Source organism: Rana temporaria, chromosome 1 (genome assembly GCF_905171775.1).
Source record: "Rana temporaria chromosome 1, aRanTem1.1, whole genome shotgun sequence".
NCBI lineage: Eukaryota > Metazoa > Chordata > Amphibia > Anura > Ranidae > Rana > Rana temporaria.
In genome coordinates this window covers 122,805,884-122,825,534 of record NC_053489.1, presented here as the reverse complement: position 1 = coordinate 122,825,534, position 19,651 = coordinate 122,805,884, and the positions used below count along the sequence as shown (strand labels likewise).

The 19,651-nt window shown below is 42.5% G+C and overlaps 1 protein-coding gene across 4 annotated transcripts in view; it reads left to right on the top strand.

The window, feature by feature from the left end:
• Positions 1-19,651, top strand: part of KIAA0825 (KIAA0825 ortholog) — a 559,317-nt gene that overhangs the window by 224,790 nt on the left and 314,876 nt on the right. For all 4 annotated transcript variants that reach the window (XM_040342242.1, XM_040342235.1, XM_040342259.1 and 1 more), the window contains exon 13: positions 5,410-5,549. In XM_040342242.1, coding sequence (XP_040198176.1) covers positions 5,410-5,549 — 140 coding nt within the window. The remainder of the gene's footprint in view (positions 1-5,409; positions 5,550-19,651) is intronic.

Sequence of the window (19,651 nt, the reverse complement as noted above, 5' to 3'; positions counted from 1 at the left end):
AAGGACAGATTTCTGCTCTGTCAGTGTGGTTTCAGCGGCCGCTGGCCACCCACTCGCTGGTTAAGACCTTCCTTCAAGGGGTCTTACGTATTAGACCTCCAGTTAAATCCCCGCTTTGTCCGTGGGATTTAAATCTTGTTCTGTCAAGTTTACAGAAACAACCGTTTGAGCCGTTGGCTGAAATTCCTTTGGTTCTACTGACAAGGAAGTTAGTATTTTTGGTTGCCATAGTTTCCGCAAGAAGAGTTTCGGAGCTAGCGGCCTTATCCTGTAAGGAACCATATCTTGTTTTTCATAAGGACAGGGTCGTTCTCCGCCCTCATCCTTCCTACCGAAGGTCATATCCAGTTTTCATTTGAACCAGGATTTGGTATTACCATCCTTCTTCCCTAAACCTACTTCCAGAAAGGAAGGGTTGCTGCATACCTTGGATATTGTCAGGGCCATGAAGGCCTATCTTAAAGCTACAAAGAAGATCCGGAAAACAGATGTGCTGTTCATTCTACCGGATGGGCCCAAGAAGGGGCAGGCAGCTGCAAAGTCCACCATTTCTAGGTGGATTAAGCAATTAATCACTCAGGCCTACGGCTTGAAAGGGTTGCCTCCTCCAGTATCATTAAAGGCTCATTCTACTAGGGCCATGGGCGCCTCCTGGGCAGCACACCACCAGATCTCTATGGCTCAAGTTTGCAAGGCGGCAACCTGGTCTTCTGTCCACACGTTTACAAAATTCTACAAGTTGGACGTAAGAAGGAATACTGATACTGCCTTCGGGCAGGCAGTGCTGCAGGCTGCAGTTTGAGACCCTCGGATTCCGGGGGCTCCTCTTTTTTGAGTTAAATTTAAAATTTAAAATTATTTTTCTCAACTAAGTTGGATTTATTATGATTTGAGTATATCTCTAAATTAAATCCTTTTGTCTTGGAGATGTTCTCCCTCCCCTCATTGTAAGCATTGCTTTGGGACATCCCATATAGTAATGAATGCCGCTCTGTGTCCCGTGATGTACGATAAAGAAAAAGAGATTTTTAATACAGCTTACCTGTAAAATCTTTTTCTTGGAGTACATCACGGGACACAGAGCTCCCACCCCTCTTATGGGGACCATTTTGGGAGGCATACTGCTTGCTACAAAACTGAGGTACTCCTCCTATGGGAGGGGGTTATATAGGGAGGGGCATTTCCTGTTTGAGATTGCCAGTGTCCATCACCTGAAGGTACTCCATATAACCCATATAGTAATGAATGCCGCTCTGTGTCCCGTGATGTACTCCAAGAAAAAGATTTTACAGGTAAGCTGTATTAAAAATCTCTTTATTTTTTCGCATAGATATTGGGGGGCGTTGCCTTGAATACACTTATGTATTAGGCAGAGTGCCTTGAAAGTGATTCTGTCTTTTACTGGCAACCAATGAAGGGATCTCAGTGAAGGTGAGATTGATTCCCATGTTTTTTTCCCAGTCACTAGTCGTGCGGCTGTATTTTGAACGACTTGCAGACGTTTGAACACCTCTGCGCACTTTTTGGTAAATCTAGCCTCAAAATTATAGAGCAGAGAAGTGCAAAGGCTCCTTACCATAGTCACACAGCTCTCTGTTGCTCCAGTAATATTCACCCATTTTTAAGGTTTTTGGTTTCCTCTTGACTGGCAGGCTTCAAGTGATTCCTCTGTATATATATTATAATGCACAAAAAGCTGCCTCATAGCACATTCTGGGTTTAATTTTGACTATAATAATCAAATAGCATTTTAAAACAGGGTTGAACTTTGATTAAAAGAAAATCATCATGTACAGTGCCTTGCGAAAGTATTCGCCCCCCTTGAACTTTGCAACCTTTTGCCACATTTCAGGCTTCAAACATAAAGATATAAAACTGTAAAAAAAAATTGAAGAATCAACAAGTGGGACACAATCATGAAGTGGGACGAAATTTATTGGATATTTCAAACTTTTTTAACAAATAAAAAACTGAAAAATTGGGCGTGCAAAATTATTCAGCCCCTTTACTTTCAGTGCAGCAAAAGTTCAGTGAGGATCTCTAAATGATCCAATGTTGACCTAAATGACTAATGATGATAAATGGAATCCACCTGTGTGTAATCAAGTCTCTGTATAAATGCACCTGCACTGTAATAGTCTCAGAGGTCCGTTTAAAGCGCAGAGAGCATCATGAAGAACAAGGAACACACCAGGCAGGTCCGAGATACTGTTGTGGAGAAGTTTAAAGCTGGTTTTGGATACAAAACGATTTCCCAAGCTTTAAACATCCCAAGGAGCACTGTGCAAGCGATAATATTGAAATGGAAGGAGTATCAGACCACTGCAAATCTACGAAGACCTGGCTGTCCCTCTAAACTTTCAGCTCATACAAGGAGAAGACTGATCAGAGATGCAGCCAAGAGGCCCATGATCACTCTGGATGAACTGCAGAGATCTACAGCTGAGGTGGGAGACTCTGTCCATAGGACAACAATCAGTCGTATACTGCAAAAAATGTGGCCTTTATGGAAGAGTGGCAAGAAGAAAGCCATGTCTTAAAGATATCCATAAAAAGTGTTGTTTAACGTTTGCCACAAGCCACCTGGGAGACACACCAAACATGTGGAGGAAGGTGCTCTGGTCAGATGAAACCAAAATCGAACTTTTTGGCAACAATGCAAAACTTTGTTTGGCGTAAAAGCAACACAGCTCATCACCCTGAACACACCATCCCCACTGTCAAACATGGTGGTGGCAGCATCATGGTTTGGGCCTGCTTTTCTTCAGCAGGGACAGGGAAGATGGTTAAAATTGATGGGAAGATGGATGGAGCCAATTACAGGACCATTCTGGAAGAAAACCTAATGGAGTCTGCAAAAGACCTGAGACTGGGACGCAGATTTGTCTTCCAACAAGACAATGATCCAAAACATAAAGCAAAATCTACAATGGAATGGTTCACAAATAAACATATCCAGGTGTTAGAATGGCCAAGTCAAAGTCCAGACCTGAATCCAATCGAGAATCTGTGGAAAGAACTGAAAACTGCTGTTCACAAACGCTCTCCATCCAACCTCACTGAGCTTGAGCTGTTTTGCAAGGAGGAATGGGCAAAAATTTCAGTCTCTCGATGTGCAAAACTGATAGAGACATACCCCAAGCGACTTACAGCTGTAATCACAGCAAAAGGTAGCGCTACAAAGTATTAACTTATGGGGGCTGAATAATTGTGCACGCCCAATTTTTCAGTTTTTTATTTGTTAAAAAAGTTTGAATTATCCAATAGATTTTGTTCCACTTCATGATTGTGTCCCACTTGTTGTTGATTCTTCAAAAAAAATTACAGTTTTATATCTTTATGTTTGAAGCCTGAAATGTGGCAAAAGGTCGCAAAGTTCAAGGGGGCCGAATACTTTCGCAAGGCACTGTATGTGGACCTTGAGCAGCATTATATGCAGTATACACCCCTGCTTAGGGGCTGAATTCAGGGTTGCCATCTGTCAGTAAACTTCTGCACAGTTTGTAAAAATCAGTGATTTTTTACAACTGTCAGTAAATATTAGGGGCCGATAATTTGTCATGCTGTGTTTGACTTTTTGAGTGTAAACCAGGAAAATTACTTGTTATGGGTATTGTCATTGTTTACATATTCTGTTTATACTGTTTAAATATTGATTGTCTTAGTTTTTAAGAGGAGTTCTGTTATTTTTCATGTTGTCAGTAAAAAATGCTGCTGGAGGTTCGCAACCCTGGTTGAGTTGCATGAAAAGCATCTATTAATGAATGCAGAGCTTTGTCAGTGAATGCCCACAAGGTAGTTTTCCATTTAATAAAAACATGATGTATGCACAGAAACACAAACTTCTACTGGACAAAGAAAAGTCAAACGCCAACTTTTATTTATCCTTCACCATATATGAGGTACACAGCTGAAATAGTTCACAGACAAGTCAAGTTAGAAGGTTTAGAAGGCTTATTTGTACATTTGACATCTCCATATACAATGTACGGTAGATCATAGACAAAATACTGAATTAGAATATTATAAACTGGTAATATATATAAAACCGCCATCTTATTGAATCACTAGGCATGGCTTTGTCTACCGCAGCTCTGAGACCAGTTTCAGCTTTGCCTTTGCTTTAGAACTCCAAAAGGGTTATGCCGCGTACAGACGGTCGTTTTATGCGATGTAAAAAAACGATGTTTTTAAAAACGTCAATTTAATTGACCGTGTGTGGGAGAAAACGTTGTTTTATGTCTTCTGAAAAACGACCAAAAAAAATTGAAGCATGCTTCAATTTTATGTGTAGTTTTTCAAAACGTCGTTTTTTACTTCACAGAAATTGACCGTGTGTAGCAAAAAACGACGTTTCAAACGACGTTTTTACACCCGCGCATGCCCAGAAGCTAGTTATGAAGTGAGCTTCAATGGAAAAACGTGGTGAACGTAACCTCGCTTTGCTAGAGCACTGTGAAAAAACGATGGTGTGTAGGCAACATCGTTTTTGAAAATTGAAGTTTCAAAAACGTTGTTTTTTACTTCACAGAAAACGTCGTTTTTTTACATCGCATAAAACGACCGTCTGTATGCGGCATTAGACTCTAAAATTTGGTACAAGTCTTGCAACCTGTGAACCCCAAAAATTGATCTTGGGGTCTATTAAAGAATCCTAGAACTTGCTCTACACTGTGATTGCACGCACAGCAAGTCCATTATTTACCAAGTGCACTCTACTAGCATCATGATAATATGGGCATCACTTCTGGTGATGTTAGAAGCCCCAGTGGGGGCAAATCACATTCCCAATTCAATAAATAGCCTAATTGGGCCCAAGTTGCTCTATGGAGGAACCTGTATGGTCAATAGGTAAATAGGCATCCTGTCTTTCCTTACCCTTGTGCTTTCCCTTTTCCCCTATTAAGAGCTTACATTATTCTGCATGTGACACAGCTAGTACATTTTTCCCTGATTAAATAACAGAATGGTATTTTGTAAATTAGCCTTTTGTTTGTCGAAATGAGTTGTGACTTGTAGCAGTAAAATTAATTCATCTGTGTGCACCTCCTGGGTATTGTGACACTAAGGTAAAACCTGGAAAGGGCTGATTTATCCATGCACAAAAAGTAGTAATTTTTTGCTTCTACAACAAGAACATACATGTTTCCGCACAATGGATGAGTGAAGTTACTTTGTGTCAGTAACATATCTGGCAGCCTACCAAATGTTAATTTGCTCTTAGCTACTTGAGATTAAATGTAATTCCTTCCCTGAGCAGTTTTAAAGTAAGCAAGCATGAAAGCATTTTCTGAGTAATCTGGGAGGAATTGACATTTAAATGAGTTAGCATTACATCTGCACTTTAAGGCTATTCATTTCATAGATAAATTAACTACATTATTCTCTCTTTATCTTACGTTTTGAAAGAACTCCATCAGCAGAAGAAATGGCAGTCCAGGGTCAGCTGAAACTGCTCTTATCCCAACCATGCTGTAATTGGAACTTGCTTCTCGAAACACTGCTGCATCCTGATTGTCTTGTTGCTAGAACTTTGCTGACTGGCTCAAGTAAGTGTACCTTTCATTTAAAGTATTACATTATGTATATGTAAGTGTCTGGGTATAGTTTGTGTATATGTGTGTGTTTCGTTGTGTTGATACTGTTTTTTCAAATACCAAAATATGCTTTAAAGAACAAATTAACCTAAAATAGGAAGTTACTTTTTTGTGTAAGAGCTGCTGACAAAATTCACAGAGCTGTATTTATTTTATCTGTTTCACTTAAATGCTAATAATCTTATTCCATATTAGTTTATAGAGACTCAACCAGGTCAGTGTTGGCGGACTTTTTGTTGTCTTTCTTTTGTTATTACTTGGCAATATGCATATCGATACCAAATAATTAAAAAGGAAGTGTACAGTCAGATAACAAAAGTGACAGTTTATCTCAGGTTCGGCAATACTCACTGGCTAATATACAAGACCAATATGTCCCCTTAGATTGATTGGGTGGGGGTTTCTGGTGCAGTCGAATGGCATCTATGCACAAAAGGATAGGCAGGATCTGTTGTAAGCAATGATTAATTGTGGGCATCTTTAATCTTTTCTTTAAAAGACAGCAGTGATCAAATATTTCTCACTAGTGTTATGTGACCTTCAAAGTCCATTGTGCCATTTATTATTTCAACAGCTAATTAATCAACTAATTAACAACTTCAGGTTTATCTACAAGGCAAGCTTTCTTTGTTTTATCTAGACAATTTACATAGGTAACAGATTATTATGACATTCTATGTAGTATGCAGTGGTTCTATAGTGAACAAGAGGTAAATGCCCAAATGTCTTTAGTCCATCTAGCAGCTATCCCTCATTATGGTTTATTTAACAAGGCAATGGAAAAAGTAATGGTGAAGATCAAAGTGTAGCAGCAGCTCTCTAAAAGTACAAGTTAAATTTTACTGAGCTTGTCCTATACCTAATTGTACACGTCCTGAATGCAGAGTGCTATATTAAATGCTTTATTTCCTTACTATTCTAGTAATCTTTACTGCGTGGCCCCACCCAGTGCCACAGGGCCTTTCTAGCAAAAACATCCATACTGACTCTTTTATTTGTGCGCATGTGTGGCCTTATTCTTTCCTATTGGGTAAGCCTTAATTCACTGAATAGCTGGAAAAAATGGAGCCATTACCACATAGGGTGGCCACTAACATTCCTTTGAAAATCTGCTATTGTGTACCACCAGCCCCCCCCCCCCTTAAGAAAAATTATTTTATTTTATATCATGCGGCTCCTGATGGGGTAGCAGTCAGAATTTACATGGGCAAATCTTTCACCACATGTTTTTTTTTCTGTTAGACTTTCAAGGCTATCATTACCTTGTATCTTTAGCCTGCATGTTAGTGTATTTAGAGTCCATCTACAGTTTTTTCATGGAAAATGCATTTTTAAAATTGGAATTATATAATGCTCCTTTTGCACAGCTTTGTACAAAGGGAGAAGGGTCTTCTCTGTGTATTAACAAACATGCTATGTGCATCATGTTCTACAAATTGCAAGAAGAGAACGAGTCACAATTGGTTTTATGATTGAATCTGAATATTCAGTCTGAAATTGTCATAAATAAACAAACATACCTATGAAAGACTATTGTTGCCCCTTTATTTAGCTATACTTATTCTCTGCACGTTCATAGGACCTTCATGTCAAAGGCAAGAGGCCTGTTAACTACCTAACTTCCGGCTAATAATGCTGTCTTCTTAAAGTGGTTGTAACCCCCCCCCCCCCCCCAAGTTCCTGTCTCTTTAAGGCGTGATATATAGCATAGTGTCAGTGCTGGCAGTGTTAGCTGGCCCTTTCCATGTTGTACAATACCTGGTTGATCCTGCCTGTTATTGTGTCCCCCTGTGTTTACTAATCATGCTAATCATGACTGCTAATCCATGATAGTGTGGTCAGATTATGTGCCTCTGTCTTCTTGCTCTCTCCTCAGCATCTCTGCATCTCCCCCTCCCTCTCTTCTTGTCATTTCTGTAGTCTGTGGGCCAGATTCACAAAGGTTAGCGGATCTTTAGATCCGTGTAACCTATGTGAATTAAGATCCGCCCTCGCAAGTTTGTGAGGAAAGTGTCAAATTCACAACACACTTACCTCCAAACTTGCGACGGCGGATCCTAACTCCCCCAGCGGAATTCAAATTCCGCGGCTAGGGGAGTGTCATATTTAAATCAGGCGCGCTCCCGCGCCGATTTAAATACGCATGCGTCGTCCGGGGAATTTCCCGGCGTGCATTGCTCCCACTGACGTCAATAGGACGTCAGTGGTTGCGACGTGAGCGGGACTTGCGACGCGCGTGTTCGTGAATCGGCGTACGCAAACGACGTAGGAAAATTCAAAATCGACGCGGGAACGACGGCCATACTTAACAATACTTACCCCTGCTTTTAGAAAGGGTAAGTATACGACGGAAAACCGCTACGGAAACGACGTAAGAACACAGCGTCGGGTCCGCGTACGTTCGTGAATTTCGCGTATCTCGCTGATTTACATATTATTCAGTGTAAATCAGCGGGAACGCCCCCGGCGCCATTTTTAAATCAAAAAAAAGATCCGACAGTGTAACACAGTGTGACACTGTCGGATCTCAGCCCTATCTATGCGTAACTGATTCTATGAATCAGGTGCATAGATAGGACCAGAAAAAATCCGAGATACGATGGTGTATCTGAGATACTCCATCGTATCTCTTTTGTGAATCTGGCCCTGTGTGTGAACTTTGAAGCCAATCTCCTCCCTGCCCCTCCCCTCCTGCATTGAGTAATAATATTCTCTGCAGCTGCCCCAGTGCTTGTAAAGAAACATCTATTAATTACTTTGATCCTCTCTGTTTTAGGTCCATGTTTATTGCAGTGTGTGTTTACCTTAAATTATATTGATACATACCTTCTTTGCATAGTGCATCTGTGCAGTCACGTGTCTTGCATACATCAGAAGGGAACCTGAGCCCTTCCCACTGTAGTCCCTTAGATCAGGAAGGGGAGCAGGTGGAGGTCACATGGCTGCACAGCAGCATTGTGCAAAGAAGGTATTTGGCATTATAATTTTAAGAAAAAAACACACACTGTACTAAACATGGACCTAAAACAGAGAGCATTAAAGTAATTAATAGCTACAACCACTTTAATGTCTATAGCAGAATCCCATAACAGATGTGTGTAGTTAGAAAAAATGTAAACATCATCCAAACTATGGGGTTTATTTACTAAAACTGGAGAGTGCAACATTTCGTGCAGCTCTGCAGAGAGACCAATCAACTTAAATCTTTTTTTGGTCAAAGCTTAATTGAACAAGATGACGTTTGGAGCTGATTGGCTACAATGCAGAGCTGCACCAGATTTTGCACACTCCAGTTTTAGTAAATTTACACCTATTTGTTTGATATTGTTATAATTATTTAGGTGCTGGAAAATAGCATAACCTCAACCAGTTGAAATCAAGAGTCCTCACTTAGCTCCAAGAGTTACCTGCAGGCACACTTAGAAAATTGTCTACACAGTTATATTCATTTATAATTGCAGTATATGTTCAGATTCCTTCATACCTCAGCTGGTCTGATTCTCGTTAAAATGGAACCATTGGCGTTGAGGTTTTGAGGTATAAACAGGCCCCACTCCATACCTGCAATGTCCAAAAGCTCCCTTGCTGGAGCAGGCATGTTTTTGCTGGATTCTTTGGGGATCTTTGGCCATCTTGAGTGGCCAGGCAAGAATAACACATAAGAGTTGATTCATTCCGGGTCCAGGCATATACCAGGACTGTACACTAAGCCTCGTACACATGATCAGTCCATCCAATGAGAACGGACCAATGGACCGTTTTCATCGGTTAACCGATGAAGCTGACTGATGGTCCGTCGTGCCTACACACCATCAGTAAAAAAAAGATTGTGTCAGAACGCGGTGGTGTAAAACACAACGAAGTGCTGAAAAAAAAGAATTTCAATGCTTCCAAGCATGCGTCGACTTGATTCTGAGCATGCGTGGATTTTTAACCGATGGTTGTGCCTACTAACGATCGTTTTTGACCGATGAAAACGGTCCATCAGACCGTTGTCCTCTGGTTAACCTATCGTGTGTACGAGGCCTAAGTTGTGCACGCACCGCTCAGTGAACACTACAAAGAATTTGCAAGGAAGAAGGAATCCTTTAATGCAGAAGCAACATATATGCACACACACACAAACACACAGTGGGGGTTATTTATGAAAGGCAGATTGACTTTGCACTACAAGTGCACTTAGAAATGCAGTCGCTGTAAATCTGAGGGGAAGATCTGAAATGAGGGGAAGCTTTGCTGATTTTATCATCCAATCATCTGCAAGCTAAAATGCTGTTTTTTATTTCCCTGGCATGTCTTCATTTGGATCTACAGCGACTGCATTTCCAAAGTGCACTTGTAGTGCAAAGTGCAATTGCCTTTCGTAAATAACCCCCAATATGTCTCTTCTGCAATCAATAACGTATTTTTACTTGTGAACTTTAGTTTTACCCCCTTAGTTTAACTTTAAATTGGGGTTTTTATGTACCCATCCAGCCCTTTAATTACCTGTAAATTCTGCATGTTATTTTGCCTTATATTGTGGCAAGAACAAATCAAAGATATGTTTTTTATTCAAATAACAGTTTTAGTAGTTATCACAGAAGAGAAAAAGTAAAAAAAAAAAAAACGATATGTAAATGTTCGAAATGGCAATGAGAATGGAAAGGACTTTTACAAAGTTCACAATATACGTTTCATCAGCAGTAATGACATGAGAGAAACATGGAAATATGAACTGCAAATAATGTAGTTTAGAATTATATAATAGCTCTGCTGGAACATAAGAACAATATTAAGTGATATAGGAAATCTGACATGACATAAAAAAAAGCATGGAGAGTAAAGTGCTTAATATGAAGCGAGTGGAAGAAGAAAATAGGGAAGAAAAGAAAAAGGAAAAGTAGAGGGTCATCACATTAGCTCTGCCACAGGTTCAAGGTGGGTCCTCCCAGAGATGCCACAGCTCTCAGACCTTATCATGGTCTTCCAGCCTATCCTGTATCCTCCACATCCTTGACCCTAGCATACAGAGCATCTGGGGAAGGTGGAAAGCGCCTCTTCCAATTGAGGGCGACAAGGCAGGGTGCGGTTGTAAGGATGTGTCTAAGAAGCTTCTTATAGGGTTTGGCTATTTTCAATGAGGAGAGGCCTAGTACGAAGAATTTCGGTGTCATAGGTACTGTCACCTCAAGCGAGTCAGTAATTGCTGCGTTGAACGCTAGAATTGAGCTATTAAAGGACAGCTCCTATAAATGTGAAAAAGGGTGCCTTTATCTCCCTGTCAGTGCCAGCATCGGAAATCAGAACTAGAGGGGTAGAGGACATGGAGCACATCCACAGTCAGGTACCAGAAGTATAGAATTTGGTAATAGTTTTTCTTAAAGAGAGTACACAAAGAACTCTTGGCCGCCTAAGTCTAGATTGCCTGCCACGTCTCCATGGGAATTTTTTCACCAAGTACCCTTTCCCAATGAAGCATGTAGGCATTTAGTATCCGATAAATATCGAAGATCAGACCCCTCCGTGTGGAGCCCTCCAATATAATGCGGTCAAACGGGAATGGAGTGAAAAAGTTTTGAGTTATAGATTGGGCATAGTGGCGAATCTACAGGTATCCGTAAAACACCTGGTGAGGTAGATCATATTTTCCCTTTTTGTTTTTGTTTTCACTTGGGACGTAGGGTTGGTGTAAAGGTGTTGGCTGGCTTGCAGGAAGGACTTCTTAAAACCCATGTGGTGCAGCGTGGCAGTCATAAAAGGCCAACAAAGATGGTCAAAAGCCTTTTCTGTGTCCAGGCTTAATATTAGGGACTCTGAGCTGTCTCTGTTTGCCACATGAATGAATGAATGAATGAAAAACTTATATAGCGCGGCACATGCGAACTGAATCGCCTCTGGGCGCATGATGTTTCATGTCTCATGACATCAAAAGAGCAGAGTTTTAATCCGTCTTCTGAAAGTCAGGTGGTTTTCCTCCAACCGAACGCTGGTTGGTAAAGCATTCCATAGTCTCGGACCGTGAAAAGCAAACCTTCTTTCTCCTTTGGACTTGTATTTGGTTTTTGGAACCTTGACCAGATTTTGGTCAGTGGATCGCAGAACGCGATTAGAATTGTGAGGTTCTATCTTGTCGCAAAGATAATGCGGCGCCTTCCTATGGATGCACTTATGTGTCAGGCAGAGTGCTTTAAATGCAATTCTGTCTTTTACTGGCAGCCAGTGAAGGGTTCTCAACGAAGGTGAGATTGATTCCCATGTCCTTTTCCCAGTCACCAGTCTGGCGGCCGTATTCTGTACGACCTGCAGACGAGCGATTTGGTACTTTGGGAGCCCGAGGTACAGGGCGTTAGCATAGTCCAGTCTGGAATTCACGATTGTTCCCACCACGACTGCTACGTCTTCTTTGGGGATAAATGGAATAAGTCTGCGTAGTAGGCGCAACAAATGGTGCGATCCGCTGACTACTGACCCTATTTGTGCATCCATTGTCATGAAGGTGTCAAAAATGACTCCTAGACTTTTGACTTTGGAGCTAGGGGTGATGCTTTGGCCCAGAATGGGCGGCGGTGTCCAGGTTGTTGCCAGTTGACTCTTTCGGCTGGCGTGAAAAATAAGAAGTTCTGTTTTGGAACTGTTGAGTTTAAGATAACTCTTAGTCATCCAGTTTTCTATCGAAGAGAGACATTTCTCTAAACTGAGATGATGATCCTTTTTGTTGCAGATGCGAAAATACAATTGCGTATCGTCTGCATAAGAGTGATAAAGTAGTTCTTGGCTACTGATAATATCAAAGAGAGGGCGAAGATAGATGTTGAACAGCACCGGTGACAGGGGGGATCCTTGGGGGACTCCACATGGCACCGTGCGTTTTTCCGACGTGAAAGATCCCAGTTTCACTGTTTGTGATCGGTTTTCAAGAAAGGAGGAAAACCATGGTAAATCACCTTCTGCGATTCTGGCTACCTCGGCCAGTCGCATCAGTAACAGTTTGTGGTCTACTGTGTCAAAGGCTGCGCTTAGGTCCAGCAGAACCAGGAGACAGGATTCTCCCTCGTCTGCGGCCTCAAGGGCATCGTCCCATATTTTGAGTAAGGCCGTTTCTGTCCCGTGTCCGGGACGGAAACCTGATTGAAATGGATCGAATAGATTGTGGGTATCCAGATGCTGTTGCAGCTGTTGTACCACTATTTTCTCCATTATCTTGGAGAGAATATTTAGGCCTGTTATGGGGCGGCGGTGAGTTGGGTCCTTGGGATCCAAGTTAGGTTTTTTCAAGATGGGCTGGATTGTTCCCTCTTTCAGCAGGGATGGCACTATGCCTTCCTTAAATGACTGATTTATAAGCTGTGTGATGGGAGGCGCCAGAATGTCGGCGCATTCCTTCAGCAGCTTGGTGGGAATGATGTCATTGGGTGCTGTGCTGTTCCGCAACGCACCAATGATATTTTTGGTGGTATCGATGGAGATGGGTTCCAGAGTGAACTTAGTTGATTGTAGAAGGTTTCTGTTGGTGTTTTGTAGTTGATTGAAGAGGGGGCTGAGGGGGGTTTTATTTTGCAGAATACTTACCCGGATTCTTTCGATTTTGTCGATGAAGAAATCCGATAGTTCATTACAGAACTCTTGGGTGTCTGAATTGGGGACTTCAAGACATCCCGGATTCATGGTCTGGGTGACCATCTTGAAGAGTTCTCGGGGGCGGTTCATGGCGCTGTTAATCGCCATAGAAAAATGATGTTTCTTGGCTTTGAAGATTTCTTTATGATATCGTGTTGTTATTGCCTTGTATATGATGAGGTGATCTTCTGAAGGGCTTCTTTTCCAGGCGGCTTCCGCCCTTCTGCGCTCTTGCTTCAGTAGGGACAGCTGGTTGTTGAACCAGCCGGACTTTTTTTTCCGGATGCGGACTTTGCGTTTCGGTGCTACTAAGTCGGCTGACTGTAGCAGAGCTGCATTTATGGCATCCAGTGTATCTGAGGCTGCTAACTGAGGATGAATAGTTTCGATTCGGTTTCCCAAGGTAGATTTGAAGAGTTCCGAATGGAGCTTCTTCTGAGATCTAGCCCAGTGTATTGTCACCGGCTTGGGTGCTTTTATAACTGGTGGAATTTTGGAAATTATGAAACTAATTGCATGGTGGTCTGTCCATGGCAAAGGTTCATTTCCCAAAATGTTTATTTTCAGATTTTGTCTGAAAATTAGGTCGAGTGTGTGACCTGAAGCATGCGTGGGTCCGCATATAAGTTTCTGTAGTCCTAATCCTTCCAGGTGATCGATGCAGGCATCCGCAATGGGATCCTGTGAGGAGTTTGCCCACAGATTGAAGTCCCCGAGCAGCAAAAGATGTTTGCTGTTAAGGGTATAAGTGGATATGAACTCCGTTAATGACGGTAGAAGCTGCGATTTTGGCCCAGGTGGCCTATAGCAGGGGAGAATGTGAACAGTCTCCTGGGGGTTAGTTTGAAGTTGAAGAGTAAGGGTTTCCATAAATGGAAGAGGATTTTGAAGGACCGGCTTAGTGATTGCAATATGAAACTTATGGATCACCGCCAGGCCTCCTCCTCTTTGCCCTATTCTGTTTTCCGTTATGATGCGATAATTTTCTGGCACCAATTCTCCAAGAATGGTGTTGCAGTCGTCTGAAAGCCAGCTTTCTGTGATAAAGAGGCAGTCTAGATCGTTTTGTAGTAAGAAATCGTGGATTTCTGATCGGTGTTTTACTGCCGATCTTGTGTTGATCAAAGCACATGATATGTGCTTAAGCTGGGTTAAATGGTTGAAATTTTTGATGGTCGATCGTCGATCGAATCTCAAAAGTTGGTCTATTTTTAAGGCCTTTTTGGTGACGGCTGGTAATACTGTTGCGAATTGTCTCAGACCCCAAATCGTTTCTGCAGAGTATCGCAGTTTAACCATTGTTGCCAGTCACCGGGGGGGGGGATTAATTGCAATAGAGGGAAGATTCGCTGAATCCTCACACTTGGCCTTGGTCCAGAGGAAGGCAAAAAAACCCTGGCAGTGCTAAGCCAATGTGCTGCCGCAGGGAAAAAAATTCCTTCCTGATCCCTGAAAGGCGATCGGACGAAACCCTTGATCAAGTACTGTTTGGAATGGGGGGGGGGGTGGGGGAGGAGAAGGGTGTCACTGTAGCTGAGGAGTACCAAGATGGCCGCCGACCGGGCCACAGGCCTCAGGTTTGGGGGCTGTTTGGCTTGGTGGGTATGAGCTGGTTGTTAATCCAGGGGAGGGTGGGATCCTCCAGGGATAGGGGGATGATCCCTGACAATTCCAGGAAAATTTCCAGGCTGTCAGTGCTCCTTTTTGCGGCGCGCCGCTAGGCCGCGGCTGAAGCCGCGGTCTTTCCTAATTGCGGCGGCCGCGAATAAGGCGTGGTCTGGCGCGGATGTGGGAAAGAGCCGCAGATCGCCAGAAAAAACGCTGCTATGCGCGGCGGGTGGCCGGGGTGATTGTGGGTGACTGATTGGGGTGCATGCGGCTCTAAGAGAAGGTAAACAGCCGCAATTTTGATCGCTGGAGTGGCTGTCCTGAAAAGGACGGTCACTAGCGATTCCTGGGGGTGGAAAGATGGCCCTGAAAGACAGGGGCTTACCTGAAGAGAGGGGCCCACGAAGGGAAGGAAGGAGCCGGTCCTATGGGCTGCAAGTTGATTCATGCAGCAAAGATTGTAGGAGCCTGCCTGCCTGTCTGCGGTGTCTAGCTGGCTATCTGTCTATCTGTCTGGTCCCTGGAGAGAGCAGACTCGTCGGGAAGCGTCCTACTCCCTCACTGAACTGACACTGACTGATTATCCAGCTAAGCCAGGATAATCAAGTCTATGACCTTTCTGGTGTTATCTCCCGCTTGGCAGAGAGCAACAAAACCCACCTGATCTTTATGGATCAGGGAGGGTAAAACCGTGTTCAGACAGATCAAGAGAAGTTTAGTAAATATTTTTAGGTCAGAGTTCAAAAGGGCTATGGGTCTATAACTCGCACATAGGAAAGGGTCCTTGTTTGGTTTTGGGATCAGGGTGAGAAAGGATCTCTGCATGTCAATTGGAATGGGGGTTTGCTGAAGAAAAGCATTGGAGAGTTTACACATGTGTTAACCACTTGACAACTGGGCACTTAAACACCCTTAATAACCAGACCAATTTTCAGCTTTTGGTGCTCTCACGTTTTGAATGACAATAACTCAGTCATACAACATTGTAACCAAATGAAATTTTTGTCCTTTTTTTCCCACAAATAGAGCTTTCTTTTGGTGGTATTTGATCACCTCTGCGGTTTTTATTTTTTTCGCTATTAATGAAAAAAGAACGAAAATTTTGTAAAAAAATGAATTTTTCTTCATTTCTATCATATCATTTTGTAAAAAAGTAATTTTTCCTCATACATTTGGCCTAAAATGCATACTGCTACATATTTTTGGTAAAAAAAAAAAAAAATTTTGGATATTATTTAGTCTGGGTGAAAGTTATAGGGTCTACAAGCTATGGTACCAATTTCTGAAAATTGAACAATTTGATCACACCTGAAGTACTGACAGCTTCTCTCATTTCTTGAGACCCTAACAAGCCAATAAAGTACAAATACCCCCCAAATGACCCCTTTTTGGAAAGTAGACATTCCAAGGTAGTTAGTAAGAGTCATAGTTAGTTTTTTGAAGTTGTCATTTGTTCCCACAATTCTTTGCAAAATTAAGATTTTTTTTTTTTTTTTCATACCAATATTGTCATTATAACAGGTTATTTCTCTCACATGGCATGTATATTCCACAAATGACACCCCAAAATATATTCTGCTGCTCCTCCTGAGTATGGCGATACCACATGCGTGAGACTTTTACACAGCGTGGCCACATACAGAGGCCCAACACCGAAGTAGCAACTTCAAGCATTCTAGGAGCATAAATTACACATCTAATCTCTCACCCACCTATTACACTTTTGAAGGCCCTGGAGCACCAGGACAATGGAAACGCCCACAAAGTGACCCCATTTTGGAAAGCTAACACCCCAACGTATAATCTATGAGGCATAATGAGTCTTTTGAACAGTTCATTTTTTTCCAGATGTTCTTGGAAAATGTGGAAAAAAATAAAAACGCATTTTTTTTTACAGAAAGTTGTCCATTTATAGGATATTTCCAACACATAGCATGTACATAGAAAAAATTACACCCCAAAATATATTCTGCTGCTCCTCCTGCGTATGGCGATACCACATGTGTGAGACTTTTACACAGCGTGGCCACATACAGAGGCCCAACACCGAAGTAGCAACTTCAAGCATTCTAGGAGCATAAATTACACATCTAATCTCTCAACCACCTATTACACTTTTGAAGGCCCTGGAGCACCAGGACAATAGAAACGCCCACAAAGTGACCCCATTTTGGAAAGCTAACACCCCAACGTATAATCTATGAGGCATAATGAGTCTTTTGAACAGTTCATTTTTTTCCAGATGTTCTTGGAAAATGTGGAAAAAAATAAAAACGCATTTTTTTTTACAGAAAGTTGTCCATTTATAGGATATTTCCAACACATAGCATGTACATAGAAAAAATTACACCCCAAAATATATTCTGCTGCTCCTCCTGAGTATGGCGATACCACATGTGTGAGACTTTTACACAGCGTGGCCACATACAGAGGCCCAACACCGAAGTAGCAACTTCAAGCATTCTAGGAGCATAAATTACACATCTAATCTCTCAACCACCTATTACACTTTTGAAGGCCCTGGAGCACCAGGACAATGGAAACGCCCACAAAGTGACCCCATTTTGGAAAGCTAACACCCCAACGTATAATCTATGAGGCATAATGAGTCTTTTGAACAGTTCATTTTTTTCCAGATGTTCTTGGAAAATGTGGAAAAAAATAAAAACGCATTTTTTTTACAGAAAGTTGTCCATTTATAGGATATTTCCAACACATAGCATGTACATAGAAAAAATTACACCCCAAAATATATTCTGCTGCTCCTCCTGAGTATGGCGATACCACATGTGTGAGACTTTTACACAGCGTGGCCACATACAGAGGCCCAACATCCAAGAAGCACCATCAGGTGTTCTAGGGACATAAATTACACATCCAATTTCCTTACAATCTATCACATTTTTGAAGGGCCTTCATATTTCTAACACAGCATGTACATACCAAGAATTACACCCTAAAATACATTCTGCTGAGTAATGGGTAAAAAAAAAGAAGATTACCTGTGGTTTTAGTAGTGCAATTGTCCACAGAAGGAGAGCCCCGATCCAGGCAGCAGGCAGGGACGTGGTCACTGGTCAGCGACAGTGAATGGAATTGTCCAGGCAGCAGGCAGCAGGCAGGAATATTGTCCATAGTCAGTACAGTGCCAGCAGTGGCAAAATATTTGTCCTGGTAGGAACATGGTCCAAGTAGCGGGCCATGGGTAGGGGAATGGGGACAGGGATAGAGGCTTCTCCCACCCAAATCTCTTTGAAGCCTCCGGGCAACCAGACCCTAATCCGGGAATGAGAAAACTAAAAAATTAGTTTTTTCATCCAGAAAAACAATTCTGGAGCCCCTCACATATGTGAGACCCCTGTGTTCCCACTAGTATAGCAGGGTAAAAGATCAATCCAAGGGGCAGGCAAAAAACGTGGTCAAACAGTCCAGGGTCAGTTCCAGAGCAGGCAGAGGTAGGTACAGTTTAGGGTTAGGCAAAAGAGTGGTCGTATAACAAGCCAGGGTCAGTTCCAGAGAAGGCAGAGGTATGTTTAGGGTTAGGCAAAAGAGTGGTCGTATAACAGGCCATGGTCGGTTCCGGAGAAGGCAGAAGTATGTTTAGGGTTAGGCAAAAGAGTGGTTGTATAACAGGCCATGGTCGGTTCCGGAGAAGGCAGAGGTATGAGTGCAGTGGCATAAGGGGTGTGGGGGGGAAATTACAGGAAATTAGAATTGCGTTTACCATACGTCCCTAATAATGAAGAAACGTATGGTAACGGCGGAAACATGTTCCAATACAGAGGCCTGGTTGGGAAGGACAATCGGGACAGTAATATGTGGTGTCTTTTCGAATTCCTCTTCTGGAGCACACCCGGCACCTCTTCTGATGTCTGTTGCCTGTTTCACGGGAGGGGGTTTGCTCAGGAAAGTGACGCTCGTGCAGTCTGCTCACAGAATCAGAGCGAATATTTTCCGGTGGGTTTTCAGGGTACAAAAGGGCGGTGATGACTTCTTCTTGATAGTCCAGATATGATACGGGGTTCTCGGATGATTTTTTGTAAATTACATAGGAATTGTAGAAGGCCAAACTAAAAAAATAAATGGACACTTTCTTATACCAGTGGCGGGATTTTCTTGTGGGCAGGTAGGGTTCTAACATCTGGTCATTGAAGTCCACTCCCCCCATGAACAAATTATAGTCATATATGCATTTTGGTTTTTGGATTGGGCCGGTTCTTTTGGGGACTTCCACGTGGGTGTCATTGTGGATTGATGAAAGCATGTGGACGTTCCGTTTGTCCCTCCACCTGACAGCCAATATCTCCTGGTTCCTCAATGCTGCAGACTCCCCTCGTCTGAGCTTTTGATCCACCAGTTTTTGCGGGAAGCCTTTCCTGTTGGGTCTTATTGTGCCACATGCTGGGGTATTCTGAAGGTAAAGACAGCGAAACAGGGGCAAGCTGGTGTAGAAATTATCCACATAAAGGTGGTATCCCTTTCCAAAGAGTGGATACATCAGATCCCAGACCACTTTTCCGCTGACTCCCATATACTCTGGACATTCAGGGGGATGCAGTTGGGAGTCCTTTCCTTCATACACCATGAATGAGTAGAGGTACCCTGTGGCTCTGTCGCAAAGCTTGTACATTTTGACCCCATATCGGGCCCTTTTGCTGGGGATGAACTGCTTGATGCCCAGCCTGCCTGAGAATTTGACAAGGGACTCGTCCACAGATATGTTCTGGTCAGGGGTATATAATTGGGGAAATTGTTGAGCGAAAAAATTTAGAAGTGGCCGAATTTTATATAGCTTGTCAAAAGCAGGGTCATTTCGGGGAGGGCACTGGGCGTTGTCGTTAAAGTGG